At 45.1% G+C, this 16964-nt stretch overlaps 2 protein-coding genes and 1 non-coding gene across 4 annotated transcripts in view; 2 read left to right on the top strand and 1 right to left on the bottom strand.

Annotated features, from left to right (window-relative positions):
- Nucleotides 1–6933, bottom strand: part of CkIIbeta (casein kinase II subunit beta) — a 52005-nt gene extending 45072 nt beyond the window's left edge. For both annotated transcript variants that reach the window (XM_080273550.1, XM_080273549.1), the window contains exon 1: nt 6895–6933. The gene's annotated coding sequence lies outside the window, so the exon portion shown is untranslated. The remainder of the gene's footprint in view (nt 1–6894) is intronic.
- On the top strand, nt 2617–2735 carry LOC145401448 (5S ribosomal RNA). The gene has a single exon (XR_013897598.1). It is a non-coding gene; the product is annotated as a 5S ribosomal RNA (ribosomal RNA).
- A 6348-nt stretch (nt 6934–13281) lies between the features above and the next one.
- Nucleotides 13282–16964, top strand: part of Srp68 (signal recognition particle 68) — a 57012-nt gene continuing 53329 nt past the window's right edge. Inside the window, exon 1 of the mRNA XM_080273548.1 lies at nt 13282–13374. Within this exon, the coding sequence (XP_080129674.1) occupies nt 13299–13374 (76 nt within the window). The 5' untranslated portion in view covers nt 13282–13298. The remainder of the gene's footprint in view (nt 13375–16964) is intronic.

Raw genomic sequence — 16964 nt, forward strand, 5'->3', positions numbered from 1 at the left:
TTCGAGAAAGTATATGACAGGGTGGATAGACAAGGATTGTGGAAAGTATTAACCCATGGATTGCGAGCCACAGCTCAAGCTGTGCTGGCCATACATCACCATAAACAACTCAACCCCCACGCAAACTTACGCATGGCGCTAAGCAAAGACGGAGAGAGAGAGAGAGAGAGATTTTTTTCTTTTTACCAGATGATGCCCTGAATGTGTATCTTCAAGTTTATAATAAACAAAAACCATTTTTTTTTTTTTTCTACTCCCCTAAGTAAACTTACGCATGGCCCTATGCAAAAACGGAGAGGGAGAGAAAAAAATTTCTTCACCAGGTGATGCCCTGGATGTTTAGCTTCAAGTTTATAATAATATTTAAAAAAAAAATTCCTTCATTTTTTTGCGCACCATGGGGTGCGATAAAATAAAAAAAAAGGTAATTGCGCTAACCACGGGTTAAGAATATATGGAGTAGATGGGATGCTGTTGAATGCCGTGAAGAATATGTAAGAGGGTTCTAAGGCTGCAGTGTGTGTGGATAGTGAACTGAGTGAATTTTCAATCTGAAGGTTGGATTGAAACAGGGATGTGTCATGTCTCCATGGTTGTTCAATTTGTATAAGGATGGGGTTATAAAAGAGATACAAGCTAGGACACAGGATGTTAGAGTGGCCCTAATGAGAGAGGGCAGTGTTTGGAAACTCCCTGTACTGTTGTTTGCTGATGATACTGTGTTGTTAAGTGAAGACGAAGGGGAGCTGCAAGGCTTGGTGGATGGGTCTGGGAGAGTGTGTAAGAAGTGGAATCTAAAGGTGAATGTAGGGAAGAGTAAAGCTATGGTCTTCAAGAGAAGTACTGTAAAGTCAGTGAATGTACAATGAGGTTGGATGAGGAGGAAATGGAAAATGTGAGTGCGTTTAATTCCTTGGGTAATGTGATGAGTAAGGATGGAAGATTAGAGGTTGAAGTGCTTGAAAGGGTACAACAAGAAAGAAAGGTTGCTGGTTCCTTGAAAGCAATGATAGGGAAGTGAGCATGGAAGTGAAAAAGTTACTACATGACAGTATTGTGATACTAACTCTAACATATGGAAGTGAGGCTTGGATCTTGTTGGAGGGACAGAAGTCAAGAATGGATCACATGGAGAGACAGACTTACAAATGATGACATGAAGAAGCGTTGTGGTGTGGATGTGGATGTGATGGGAAGTGTTAGGAGAAATACACTGAGGTGGTTTGGCCATGTGGAGAGGATGGAGAGTGACAGATTGATGAGGAGAGTGTATGTGAGTGAGGTGGAGGGGGGGAAGGGGGAGGGGGAGGCCAAGGATGAGAGGGAGAGATGGAGTGGAGAGGTACATATGAGGGAGGGGGGGTGTAGGCTGGAAGGAGGGCAGTGAAATGGCGGAGAACAGGGTGACATGAAGGCAATTTATTTGTGGCCACCCCTTATGGGATTAAGACGTCTGGCAAGATAGACAGATAGAAATGGGAAGCTGCTGAATGTTGTTCGGCGCTATGGCTGCAGTGTGTGTGGATCGTGAATTAAGTGACTTTTCTTATCTGAATGATGGATTGAAAGAGGTATGTGTCAAGTATCCATGGTTGCTCAATTTGTATATGGATGGAGATATAAAAGAGATACAAGGTAGGACAGTGAATGTTGGAGTGGCCCCTAATGAGAGAGGGCAGCATTAAGAAACTTTCTGTTCTGTTGCTTGCAGATCATAACGTATTGTCGAGTGAAGACAAACAGGAACTGCATGGTCTAGTGAAACAGTCTGAGGGATTATGGAAGAAATGGAATCTAAACGTGAATGTAGGGAGAAGCAAAGTTGTGGTCAAGAGAAATGAAGTCACTGAATACACAGTGAGGCTATGGAAAATGTGAGTGCATTTAAGTACTGTACATCAGTAGTATGCTGTTGGCATAACGTTCTCCCTACGTATCAAGTGGGGTTGGTGGAGGATTAGTGCCCCTCCCTGTAAAACAATTAACTCTAAGCCCTTGGCCACCCCGGTTGGGATACATGGCGTCTGGCAATGAATGAATGAATGACATCAGTAGTGTGATAAGGAAGGAACGTTGAAGGATTAAGTGCTTGAAAGGGTACAGCAGGGAATAAAGGTTGCTGGTTCATTGAAAGCTGTGACAAAAATTAGAGAAATGAGCATGGAAATAAAACAGTTGCTGCATGACTGTACTGTGATCCCCACTATGATGTATGGAAGCTAAGCTTGGGTCTTGTTGGAAGAACAAAAGTCAAGGCTGAGAGCAGCAGAAATAATTAATTGAGGAGCATGTGGAGTTACTGGCAAATAAGGAAGTGAGGGTGGTCTGTGGTGTGAATGTGACAGAAAGTGTTAAGAAAAATACAATGAAGTGGTTTGGCCATGTGATGAGGATGGAGAGTGAGAAACTAACCAGGTGTGTGTGAGGTGAAGGGGTGGGGGGAGAGAGTCCAAGGATGAGATGGAGGGATGGAGTAAAGAGGTACATGCAAAAATGGGATGAAGCTGAGGGGGAGGGCAGCGAAATACCACGGCACAATGTGACATGGAGGCGATTTGTTTGTGGTCACCCCTCGAGGGATTAAGGCATCTGGTTATAAATACATTTTCAAGTTTTGACTTTGGCCATGCCACGTTGAGTACACCGCTTCCCGTCCGATCAGCGAAGTTAAGAAACGTTGGGTCTGGTTAGTACTTGGATGGGTGACCGCCTGGGAACACCAGATGCTGTTGGCATAACGTTCTCCCTACGTTTCAAGTGGGGTTGGTGGAGGATTAGCATAAAACAATTAACTCTAAGCCCTTGACCACCCCGTTTGGGATACATGGCGTCTGGCAATGAATGAATGACTTTTCTTTTTTCTAAGTGGTGAAGTGCAATTAAAAGGTGGACTTTGTATACAATCTCCAATGGTGCCAATGACACATGGACACCATCTTGTGGTGCACTGAAAACAGAGATGCCATCTTAGAATGCCATTTTTGTCATGAAATTACCCTTATGTAGGTACGGTACTGATTTACCCAAACTTAACCTAAATTTTCATAACAACCCTACCTAACCTATTTTTTTGCAGGCCTAGACAAACTCAGCCTAAACTTACCTATCCCCTATGTATAATCATATTTACTGAAGGATCCTCTTCATAGTCAAAATCACACTTTGTAGCTACACCTTAACAAAGTCACTGAATTTTTTATTTATTTATTTATTTTTTTAAGTGATCCTGTCTCCTAAAGGATTAGCAATTTATGTTCAAGACAAAACCGAAGACAATTTATGTGTGGAACAAAATGAGAAATATCCCTCAGAGGAATACTCCTCATTTAGTTTCACACACAAATTCTCCATGGTTTGTCTCAACTTGAACATGAGGTAATCTGGAGAGAATCCCTCCAGACTACCATATGCAACCTCTTATTTACAAATCCCGGTTCATTTTGGTGTTCTTCATCTGTCTTCAAGAATTCCTCCACTTCAGTTTATTTCAGTATTTATTTAGATTAATTCAGGTGTTTTCTCCCATACCTGGGATATTTTCTCTCTCAATTTGGTTTTCTCCTTTCTTTTTGGGGAGGGGGTATTAGATTCATTGGAGATTTTCTCATTCATTTGGGTTAATTTGGTTAATTCATAGCTGTTCATCACAGCCTGGGTTTGAACCCCTGACCAAGCAACAGTTAAAATTGCCATTCAAAAAATGCTACAATAACCTTCCTCCAATCATCCACCCATGTGGGAGGACATCATGAAACTGTCTATTTATCTATTGCCCGACATCTTAATCCCCTATGGAGTGGTCACAAACAAATCACCTCCATGCTGCCCTGTCCCCTGAAATTAAGCTGCCCTACCCCCAACTCACACACCCTTCTCTCATATGCCTCTCCACTCCACCCCTCCATCTCATCCTCAGTCTCCCCCTCCCTCTCCCTCCCTCCACCTCACTCAAATACACTCTCCTCGTTCATCTCGAACTATCATGAAACTCACTTATATTATGTAAAGCTGGTTTTCACTAATATTACAGTACAGTACAATACTTTATTTTCGTACTACTAAAGAACCTCAACAATTTAGGATGTACAACTGATAAACAGTGGTGTTCCTCAGGGCTCTGTCCTATCACCAACTCATGGTGGCGACCATCATCCGCTCATTTGATGTAGTGCTGCCTACTTCTTCCTTAGCCTTTATCATTCCTTTTCTGTGCCTGCCCTCCTCTCTTCCTATTTCTCCCATCTTTCCCATCACTTCTTACTGCTCTTCTTTCCTTTACAGGTGGCTTTACATTGAGTGACAAGCAAAATGGTTTCCTGTAAGCCAAGAAACCATTTACAATGCTGGGTGGTAACCATATAACCAAACCATACATGTTCCCTACATGTCAACAAGTGGGTTGGTGAAGGGTTAGTGTCCCTTGCCATAAAACAACTCAAAGACAAATGGCCACCCATTACAAGATCATGGCATCTGACTACAGATACGGTCATTAACGGTAGTCGTTTTATGATGGGGTTATGTCAGGTCATACCTTATCGTATACCGATTTTATCATAAATCAGTACACTAAAACCCATTATAAAAGGTGGGTTACGTCAATGCAACTTCCCAAAGTCACCTAATTAAGACTGAACCATAAATGACAACCCACCTTCATTCCTTCCTATATTGGTCCAAGTTGTCCCCCCCGAGGCTGGGAGGCAGCCTGTGCTTACAGGCACTAGTGGTCAGCCTCTGAGTCAGACAGGAACAGGTTAGGAGGACGAGAATCCAGCCCATACCTGCACCAGCCTTAGCACTGGGACCCACACCTGCACCAACCATAGCACTGGGGCCTACACTGGCACTGACCTTACCACTGGGCACACAAATCCACAGAAGTAATCCCTTAATTCACGTGAACTTTTTTCATGCAATTTCAGTTATCCACAAATTTTTCATACCGGTACAATAATTAAAACATAAAATTATAGTATTCAAATACTGGCAAATAATTTTAATATACGAGATATAAATAAAATATAAAAATGCCTACCTGCTGCCCGTATGCATACGTGTGTGTGTGTGTGGGGGGGAGGTCGGTCTACCACACACCACACAGTCAGTTTGAATCCGACGGTCAAACCGCGCGTGACTCGCGAATTGTTATTTGTGGCTTATTTTTCTGCCTTCCAGTGATTGCTTGCCTTGTTTCCTATTGATGCATGTGGTAACACACCAAAACGAACTCATAAAGTGATGTCGCTGACAGTGAAAGTTAAAGTCTTGGACAAATTTAGGGAAGGAATGACGGTGACAATTCACCGTCAGGACAATTCCCAGTCATTTCTTTACATACCAGTTTATTTAGCAAGTACAGTACACTAGTTTTATACTTATATGAGTTATAAAATCCCCCTGAAAATTAGTCATTAAAGTATTAATTAATCAATAATAAGTAAATTTTTTAGAATGACAGGGAATCGTCTGAGGTGCAAATTGTCCTGACAGGGACTCGTCCATGTTTTGATGATGAATTGACTTGACGGTGAATTGTCTCGGAATCGTATGCTTGGGGGTGAATAAGTCAATTGTTCGTACAATAAAGAAGGCAGAACGTAGCATACGGGAGGCACTGAGGGCTAGTGCACCAGACTGTGCAAAAGTGTCTCCACCTACGCCTGTGAAATGTCTCGGAACCGTATGTTTGGGGTGAATGAGTCAACTGTTCGTACAATAAAGAAGGCAGAATGTAGCATATGGGAGGCAGTGAGAGCTAGTGCACCAGACTGCTAAAGCGTCTCCACCTACGCCTGTGCCTGGCACTTTCCGATGGCAAAATCATTAAAGCAGGAAATTTATTGTAAATCAAAATTTTGGGGTGGAACTTTTTTATTATTGCTGTAGCGAATTATTGTAAACCAAATCATTGTAAAATGAGTACCGTAATGACTTACCGGTATAGACTGATTCTGTGGAGATATCAGTTATATTACTAAAGATTATATATTTTATAAAACCCAATTTCAGCAAAAACAGAATGTTACTCAAAAGCACTAAGCTAAGCAGGGGCATCCACAGGGGCAGCCAACAGGGGACAATGGGTCGATTTACTCGATTCAGACCCAAAACTCATTCATCCTCAAATTCAGGTTTGTTAGATTAGGCTAAATTAAGTCTGGCTGAATTAGGTTAAGTTGAGTTAGGTTTGGTAACCATTTCATCATATTAGGTCAGACTAGTGGGAAAGAACAATTATTGACATTGAAGCATATACAACCCGAAAAGTCCGATATGGCAGGTGGCCACTTGCCATGTACTGCATGTATAACTGGTGATTTTATAGATGACATCATCAAAATTACGAATTTCTGCAACTTTCTAAAGCTATCACATTGATAATTACAAATTACTGAGAAAAAATTATTCTGAAGTTTACGCATGAGGTCTCCTGCAGTTTCACTTACTTTTCTACTCTCATTTACAGTGTTCTGCATTACCATCTAAAGCCCTTACTGACATCAACTGCTAAATAACTCTGTAACATTAGCTACATGAAAAATACCTTTAAATACAGTATGGCATGGCCTCCACAATAACAAAGACCATATTTCACATTACCTGAGAGAATTTCAGGATCCAGTCTAACTATGGCTTACGTACTTTATTTAATGGTACCCTACAAATTTCGGTATTCAATTCACAACATCCAAAAGAAAGATATACACTTAAAAAGCAACATGGGTCAAAGCCAAGGCCACACGTCATTTTCCTAAAGGTTAAACCATATGCTGGGAAAGTACTGAACCAACAAAAGCTTTCTAATGTCATAGTTACCCTGATTTCACAACTTAATGGAGAAATAAACGTCCAGAGGGATAAATGTGGCTAATAAAGTTCTAAAATACGTACCGCTTCGCGTGGATGTTTGCCACTCTCAGGCGGGTGTGTATAGTGGTTCCATCTATTGGCCGGCGCCACAACCATCCATTGCTGGCGAGAGGGGCCCAGTTATGGCGCGGGCTGCATGAAATCCACAAAGCACAGGCACACACACACACGCATTAGCTACGGGAGGAGGCTTTCTAGCTCCACTTCACAACGACAGCAAGGGGCTCTGGCTATCGCGCGGGCTGCGTGAGCATCACTGTCTTGGGTTCATTAAGTTAAGGTTTTGTTTAGAAGAACAAAACACATGAGAAGAAGTAGGGAGATCCCCTACAGGTCTTCTTTGCGTGACGTAAGAGAAGGCTATGGGAACCCCATTGCTCCCTAGACAGGGTCTCCCACATATTTTGCAAACGCCAACAGTGCCAATCAACGCTATCAACATCGACTCGCTGCCTTCTACTAACTGCACCGTAAAATTATCTTCTAGTTTGGTTCTATCATTCCTTCCTTTCTTCCTTATGGAAAGTGTCTGCACTCCCTTTCCATGCTCTTCCTGTTAAAAAAAAAAAAAAAAAAATCTATTCTTGTTTGACTCATAGCATTTTTTATACCCAGTTCCTTGTTCGTTACGCGTGTTATTGTACGAAATGTAGATACAGTGATTCATCGTCACTGAGCTGTGTAGAGTTCATTGTTCATCATCCTAATCATTTTGTCACTTGTAAAGGATCAGATTTGTTGTGCAGGAAAGATAAGGAAAGACTCGAGAGTGCAGTTTCTTCCCGTATCTCTTGAACCTTCTTAGCACACACATACACTATATATATACTGTATAGTTACGGAAGGAAGGTGTCGAGTCTCACATTCTCATCTGTTTAAGAGGCTTAATTTCTAGCACCACTTCTATTTATCTATAGCCAGATGTCATAATCCCGTTAAGAGGTGGCTGTTTGTCTTTGAGTTAGTTGTTTTACGGCGAGGGGGGCACTAACCCTCCACAAACCCACTTGTTGACACGTAAGGAACACGTATGGGTTGGTTATATGGTTACCACCCAGCGTTATAAATGGTTTCTTGATTTATAGGAAACCATATGGCTTGTCACTCAATTGATTGGGAAGTTAATATCCTCACAACCACTCACTGCCAGCTAAGTTGCTTAATACAGCGGCTACAGCCTAAGCAGGGGCGTAATTCAGACACTTAAGGCAACGGTGACCAGCCTCACTATATCAGCGGCATTACGCGATCAGTAAGCCCCAACCCCTTCCCCCTCAGATAAGTTCCACATCGGCGCCATTTGGTTACATGGTTACCTCCCAGCGTTGTAAATGGTTTCTTGAGTTACAGGAAAGGATGAATGGAATGCTAGGTGTTTTAGGGTCGGCCAAACTTGGCCTCCCGTCCCTAGAGCACCTAGTGAATAGCTGGGTTCTTTTTCTAGACCGGAACTTAGACAAATAAGAGAGAGGCTGGACACAAAAACTCAAGGCAACACCTTATATGTGTATTATTAAATCTTACACAGGAACGAGCAGATGTCACAAATACAAATAAACTGGATAAAATGCAGTATAGTGCCACAGGGGGCGACCCGACACCCGCACAAGGAGCCCATAGAGGAGCAACGACAACGCGCCGGGACTCGGGGCGACAACGGCATAAGTCCGCCCGGGCTGCGCTCCCGTATGACCCAGAGCTCGCCCGCCGCCACCATAGCAGGAATACCAATTACCTTCCGGGCTAGCTTCCCCAACCAACCTGAAGGAGATGGCCTGTAGCCGCTCCGAGGGAAATAAGGAGACGGCCTGTAGCCATTCCCGCCTTCATCAGGAGACAGCCTGTAGCTGCTCTGAAGGTGCCCTTCTCGAGACGGCCTGTCACCATTCAACCCTCCTAAAGGAGATGGCCTGTAGCCGCTCTGAGGGAAATCAGGAGATGGCCTGCAGCCGCTCCCATCTTCATCAGGAGACGGCCTGTAGCCGCTCTGCAGGTGCCCTTTTCGAGATGGCCTGTAGCCGCTCAACCCTCCTGAAGGAGACGACCTGTAGCCGCTCTGAGAGGAATCAGGAGACTTCATCAGGAGACGGCCTGTAGCCGCTCTGAGAGGAATCAGGAGACTTCATCAGGAGACGGCCTGTAGCCGCTCTGAGAGGAATCAGGAGACTTCATCAGGAGACGGCCTGTAGCCGCTCTGAGAGGAATCAGGAGACTTCATCAGGAGACGGCCTGTAGCCGCTCTGAGAGGAATCAGGAGACGGCCTGTAGCCGCTCTGAGAGGAATCAGGAGACGGCCTGTAGCCGCTCTGAAGGTGCCCTCCTCAAGACGGCCTGTAGCCATTCAACCCTCCTGAAGAAGACGGCCTGTAGCCACTATGAGGGGAATCAGCAGACGGCCTGTAGCTGCTCTGAGGGAGTTCAGGAGAAGGCCTGTAGCCGCTCTGAGGAAATTCAGGAGACGGCCTGTAGCCTCTCCGAAGGTGCCCTTGGGTCTGCTGGTAGCTGCTCCCTCACCCAGGCCACTGCCAGTAGCCGGGCCTTGGCAACAGCCAATAGCCGCGCCCCTAGAAGGCTACTGCCAGTAGCCGGGCCCTACGGCAGGAAGCGACCTGTAGCCACTCCTCCATCAGGAGCTGACTTCCGCTCCTCAACCCACGACTCAGAGGGAGTTCCCAGCCTGGAGGAGTACTGGAGAGGCCCCATGACTTCCCCCGGTCTCTTCTCCCTGCAACCAGCTCTGGGAAGGACCCACCTGATGGACCCCCGATGTAGGCTGGTGCCGCAGCCCCTACCTGACGGCGCCGCCAAGCACCGGGGACTGCAGCCCTCGGGAACCCCAGACTGCCCCCAGGACCCCCAGGCGGGATCTCCCCACACCCCGACGCTGGAGATCTTCGTCCTCCGTCAGGCACCTGAGCGAGAAGTTCAGGCAGTTGTTCGGCCCCAGCCCTGAGGGTCGTACTCCCACCCCAGCCCTGAAAGCTCTGGGCCCTTCGCCACCCGCAGCCCCGACGAGAGTTGACGCCCCTGCACGTGATCCCGTGGCCTCTGGATGCAGAGGCCCCCGGCGGAACCCAGCACCGTCAGTAGTAAGGCTGTGACCCCCCCCCCGCCCATGTACCCAACCGCCACGACACCCAGATCAGAAAGGAGTGACAGTGATAGCACAGTGTCCTGACTCAGTGACATGAAGTCAGAGCAATTAACTAACCACATCACGGAAGTCAGTAAGGAAGCACCATTGATAATATTAAAGTGGTGAAGTGAGTAAAAGTGACAGTGCAACCATGAACACGGCCACGCAGTGAGATATGGGTCTATTATAGTGAATACGCTACCATCTGATAACACCTCCTAATACTAAAACCGTACAGACCCCAGTGCTAAAGTAACACTTACCAACAGTGAAGCAATACCAGCTACTCCACAAATATATAAAACTTAGACTTCTTATAACTAATAATACACAAACCTCTGCCCCAAGTGCTACTCATTTTGACCCGAGCAGTATCCTGCGTGATACTGATAACCCATATCTAGACGTAACAGTTGTAATTGTCCAGTGTATCTATATCCGTGACATCTACCCTTTCCACTGTACAACTTAGTAATACACGTGTAAGGTAGTTACCTTGAGTTTTTGTGTCCTGCCTCTCTCCTATTTGTCTAAGCTCCTGTCTAGAAAGAGAGCCCCGCTACACACTAGGCATTTACGGGACGGGAAGACGACCCTTAAAACACCTAGCATTACACTGGACAATTATAATTCTTTGGCTGCAGATATGGAATAATAGTATCACGCAGGATACTGTACAGGGCCAGATTAATTAGGGTGAATGACACTTGAGCTAGACACTTATGTTGGTGGGGGAGTTTAGATTTCCTAGGCCTGTGGTGGTGGTTGTCTGATTTCCCTGGGTAGCGTTAATATTTTACACTGGGCCTAAGCGTGGTCTTACTGAGAAGTGCCGTCACTTGGATAGTGTTCACTGTACCTCGGCCAGTAGATCACTATTACACCACTTCACTATGTACCCGGGTGGAGCTGGCAGTACTGGAATTTCAACACAGGAGCCTATATATGGTCTTCACGTGATACGGCAGCACTGTTCACCATGGCAGACCCGTCCTTCACTGTCTCACTATTGCACTATCTTTTTCCACCACTTTTTTTTACTCTCTAACCACCGGCTCACTTTATTCTGTCACTCCTACACTTTCCTTATGCTGCGTGTGTTCACTTTCACCCACTGTCAGGTCGGACATGTCACAGTCAGACGCAGGGGTGGCGGCGGAGTCTCAGCCTCCCTACTGACGAGGCTGGGATCCGCCAGGGGCTGCTAGGTCCCGGGGACAGGGGACAGAACATAGGGGCGTCTTCTCTCGTCTGGGGCTGCTGGGGGCGTATAGGGGCCCGAGGCTTCTGGGCTCGGGGTGGGAGTCTGGCCCTCCAGGCTGGGTCCAAACAGTCACCTGAACTTTTGAATCAGGTGCCTGATGGAGGATGAGGATCTCTGGCATCTGGGTGCAGGGAGGTCCCTCCCGGGAGTCTGAGGGGTGGTCGGGAGGTCGCGGGAGCTGCAGTCCCCAAAGGTCGGGGACGCCATCAGGAGTGAGCTGCGGCATAGGCCGGCGTTGGGGTCCGTCAGGGGCGTCTCTACCTGCTGTAGGGAGAAGAGCCCAGTGGTGGTCACAGGGCCTCTCCAATACTCCTCCAGGTTGGGGGCTCCCTCCAAGTTGTGGGTGGGTGGACCAGGCTCAGCACCTGATGAAGGAGTGGCTTCAGGCCCTCTCTGGCTGTAGGGCCCAGCTACTGGCCGTGGCTGTCTCAGGGCACCTTCAGAGCAGCTACCGGCCGACTCCTGCAGGAGGGTAGGGCAGCTACAGGCTGACTCTCTGGGGGTACCTTCAGAGCGGCTGCTGGCCGTCTCCTGACGAAGGTGGGAGCGGCTACCAGCCATCTCCTGATTAGCCTCCAGAGCGGCTGCAGGCCGTCCCCTGTAGGAGGGCAAGCAGCTACAGGCCATCTCTCCGAGGGGCACCTTCCGAGCGGCTGCAGGCTGTCTCCTGACGAAGGCAGCAGCGGCTTCAGGCCGTCTCCTCACTTCCTCCAGAGCGGTTTCAGGCCATCTCCTCACTTCCTCCAGAGCGGCTTCAGGTCGTCTCCTCACGTCCTCCAGAGCGGCTTCAGGCCGTCTCCTGTAGGAGGGCGAGTGGCTACAGGCCGTCTCTTTGTAGGGCACCTTCCGAGCGGCTGCAGACCATCTACTGACGAAGGCGGGAGCTGCTTCAGGCCGTCTCCTCATTTCCTCCAGAGCGGCTTCAGGCCGTTTCCTGTAGGAGGGTGAGCGGCTACTTGCCATCTCAGGGGTGCTGTTTGGAACTGGAGAAACAGTTCCGCCCCGGTCTGATTTATGGGCGTTCGTTCGTTCGTTGAAAGATTCCCTGCACATATAGTGCAGGCCGGGCCATACATTAGCCCGGTCAGTGGTGTATGGGCTGATTATAAAACAGTAAGTGGGGAGGACAGGACCTGGGGTTTGCCCAGCACACACGTCCTGTCTCCTGACTGGCTTTGTGGTATGTATGATTTATGGGCAGCTCGCCCGGCAGGTCGTCTTGTATTCCTGCTATGGTGGCGGCGGGCGAGTTCCGTGTCATAGGGGCGCGCGGCCCGAGTGGACTTAGGCCGTTTCCGTCCGGAGCTCAATCGCGCCATGTACACTCCTCCGTGGGCTCCTTCTGGTGGATTGTTGTTGTCTGCTTCGATGTCCTGCTGCATTTTAATGAAAATTTGAGGCCCCTTCCTCCACTGAAACGTTACCTTAAAAATAAATAATCTTCATTGACCTTCATTCTCATTGGCTTTGGAGATTTCGTAAGAAGTCTTCCTCTGTTATTTTTGTGCAAGTTTTTTGCATATTTCAAAGTCTTCGATTTAGCGGCCAAGGCAAGAACTACAGTTTGGACTAAGCACATGTAGGGAATGTTTCTGGGATAGTTTTATAAACTGTTTTATCGTTTTTTTTTTTTTTTTTTTTTCAGAGAATGCAGATGGAAATATTTTGAAACAGTCCCAAGGCGGAGATGTACGTGGCTCGATGTTAACTGTATGTTAAGAGCACAACAAGATCTATGTAATGTTAATGGGCACAGCAAGTGTTAAAAAATATTCTGAGAAACTGATCATTTTCTCTCATAGTCTAGACAAGATGCTGAATAAAATATGAACTAAAAAAAAATAATATGGCCTTTCAGTAAGAGTAGATATTAATGGATTGATCTAATAAAGGTGAATAATTTATTTTGATAGCAGAAACATATGAATGTACAAAAAATAAGAAAAATACATAATGAAAACTCTTCGTGCAAATTATACATTAAGTCATACGCGTGTTGTGACGGCCATGACTGCGAGGGACATCATGACAGAAGGCGAAACAGCTGTAATTCCAGAAGCTAGTCTAGCTGATGAAAAAGAGAATTTGATTACAGTCAAAGGTGAGATAACCTTGTGTCCTTGCAGAATATATAACCATGTTAGCAGTGGACACCTGACATAGTTATGGTGTGTCCATAGTCATTGAAACTTCTTACCCTGTAAACGTACCCTGATTTGAAGTTTTTGAAGTTTACATTTTTGCCAGTTATGTTGAACTGATCAAAGTATTGGTTGTGTAACCGTGCAGAATGGGTACATAGCATCACAGGCTGAATACCTTTGCTTGGGCCACCGATTAGCCTATGCTCTGTTGTGGCCGCAGGCTCATATGAACTCGACCCCGGTGTCGTATGCACAAAGTTTCCCCGTGCAGGAGGTTCTCACAAGAGTTTGCAGCAAAAATGAACAACTCTGAGTCGTGGCTTCCATATGTGCATCCAGAAACATTATTGAAAGTTATAGCATCATAAACATGATTGAACTCATTGGGCATACAGTATATCATTATGACAGACACAAAATGGTGATGTGTACACAGTTACAGTATCAACATCTCCATCACCAACCTAACTCCTAACCTAGCTAAAGAGAAGGTATTAAACTTTTTCTGATGCACATACCAGCTATTTTGGATGCCTGAATAGCAGACATGGGGTCTGTTACTGCGTTTCTATTACTATTACTATTAATTTCAATTGGTCTCTATTATATTACTATTATAATTACTTTAGTGGTCATCTATTACTATTACTATTACTTGATCATATATTAGTATTATTATCACTATTAATACTGTATATTATTTACGATAAGGGTATTTGTTAAATTGGAAATGGTTTTTATTTTCATTATCGTTGGGAGGCTGCTCCATGGAATGCGCAAGTATGTCTAGATCATCTGATGGCCTGTTGACCACTCTCCATTCTGCACGGTCACCTGTGGTGTACCTGCAGCTTGGAGAGCAGCTAACAGAGTATCCAGGCATCTCAAAATGAACGGATCTTGAATTTGTCTTTTTTTTTTTTTTTTTTGAAGGAACTGTTTTGTGGGCTCAGCCTTTGGTTCTTTCTTCCTTGCATAAAAAAGAAAACAAGGTGAGAAGGCTGTTTTTATTGATTATGGTAAACTGTATTAAAGAAGTGTCTGTAATGGGAAAGTAATATACAAATATCTATTACTTTGCCTTCTATTACTATTACAGCCAGGAACTTGTGATCTATTACTATTACTATTACATAATACTATTACCCCACCTGCGATTATAACACATTCTGCATAAAAAGATCCCATGGCAGAGAGAGAGAGACTTCTCAGTAGGTGAGGCAACAGCTCCCTGAACTTCTTCCAGCCACTCCTCATTCCAACCATAGAGCTAGCTCCAGCCCCACCTCCAACACACAACATGTCTCCCATTTTTTTTTTTTTTTTTTTTTTACAACAACGGAGGAAGGAAAAACAAATGAATAAAAAAAAAAAAAAATCCATACACCAGATTAATGGTGTCCTCTCTTCATAAAATATCTGTAACAGTTATACTTGAACAGCTGTGGGTTGAAATTTGGAGGGAAACAACTCTGAGGAAGTGAATTCCAGAGAGATGCAGTTCGAGGAATGAAAGAATTCTGATAGGCAGAAGTTCTGCAATATGGCTGAGTGACATTTCAGTCATGAGCGCTACCAGATGCTCAAGTAGCACGAGGGAAGGCATGGAGAGTTGGCATCATGGACGCAACTTCGTCTGAGCATTTGCGAAAAAAATATCTGTAAAATAATGCAAGGGAGGCAGCATTCCTTCTTACTTGCAGGGGAGGTAGATTATTTGTAATGGCAGGGTTGTTAATAATTCTAACAGCTTTGTTCTGAATTTTATCTAGTTGTTTTAATGGATCCTCTCCACATCCATTCCACAAGGGTGAGCAATATTCAAGCTGAGAGCGCACATGACTTATAAATTATAGCTAACTGCTCATCAGCGAAGAAGTACGGACTCTGTACAATAATCCAAATTTCTTTGAGGCGGTTTTAGCAAGTGATCTAACATAAGAGGTCCAGTTGAGGTCATTGTTAAGTGAGATGCAAAGAATTTCAATACTTTTGGAGATGGGAAAATTATTGGCACTGAAGTTAATGTAAGAATCTGGCAATATCTGTCTATTAGTAAATTGTATATACTGTATTTAGTTTTACTAGCATTAAAAGAGACAAGGTTGTTTTGTCCCCATTCACTGATTGTAGATAGGTTTTGATATATGGAGATGGCTGTACTGAGTTGAGAGGAAGAGATATTAGACTTTGTAAATGGGTGTCTGAGTGTGAATGAACTATGTAGCGTTGAGTCATCTGTGTATGAATGGATGGGATTGTGGGTGACAGATAAGAGATCATTAATATGAACCAGGAATAGGGTTGGCACCAGAACTGACCTCTGCGGCATGCCGGTGTTAATTGAGTGGAAATTGGAATATACATCATCTATATTTACTCTTATTTTTCTGCCACTCAGATATGAAGAAATCAAAGGAACAAGAGACGTTAGTCCGTAGCAAGGGAGGTTGGACAGCAGGGAAAGGTGCCATACTCTGTCGAAAGCTTTAGAAATATCAAGAGCTGCTGCATGAGCTTCTCCATGTAGATCAATTGATTGATGGATGATATGAGTCAGGAGATTGAGTATGTCAATGGTGGATTGTTCGTGGCGAAAACCATGTTGTCTGCCAGTAATTAAGTTGTTGGATTCAAGATGTTTGACACTGTGCTTATTAATTAAAGTTTCAAATATCTTACCAGGAGAAGATGTGACAACTATTGGTCTGTAATCAGAGGGGTCAGAGGAACTTCCTTTCTTCGGAATTGGGTGGATATTGGTTTCTTTCCATGAATTTGGGAATAAAGAAGTTCATATACATAGTCTGAATACTTTAGCTAGAACAGAGGCAAGTTCAGGGGAATGCTTTTTCAAAACAATTGGCAGAATTCCATCTGGACCTGGAGCTTTGTTGGTAGGTAAATTGTCTAGGATGGATCTTACGCATCTTTGTATTTTAAGTGGGGCAGTTTTGGGAGAGTCAAGTTCTAGTACTGGGACATTCTGGCTGGTATCGTCTATGGTAGAGTTTCTGGCAAATGTCTATCTATCTATCTATATACCTAGGCTGCTTCCCCCAAGGAAAGGGAGGTAGCCGAGACAGGACAACTCACTCTCCATTTACTCATCCATTCAAACACATTCATTCGCATCTTAGCCCCAAAGGGGAGAACGGACAGATCCTCACCGCATCACACCGCACAAGGGTCAACTGCGCAATGCAAGCAGTGACATCCACAGCAGGGCCCGACAGCAGAACTGGTTTACCCCTGCCACATCATAACAGACCCATCCCCTTACCCGCACCTGACCTGACTAGCTGATCAGACCAAATGCGGGAGAATATCCCCTCAGGGCTGCGTCATCACTTATTCATTCACAATTTCTCTCCATTTATTTCTGTCACTCACAGCCACTCTTCCTTGCTCAACAGACATCCCTCTCGCATCCAGCGCTCTCTTCACACTGTCCATCCATCCTATTCGTGGTCTTCCTCTCAGTCTTACACCTCTCACATCAGATCTAGTTATCTTTTTCACCAATCGCTCATTATCCATTCTCTCC

This window comes from Coenobita brevimanus, chromosome 55 (genome assembly GCF_032717465.1).
Source record: "Coenobita brevimanus isolate Jiangsu-jjx chromosome 55, ASM3271746v2, whole genome shotgun sequence".
NCBI lineage: Eukaryota > Metazoa > Arthropoda > Malacostraca > Decapoda > Coenobitidae > Coenobita > Coenobita brevimanus.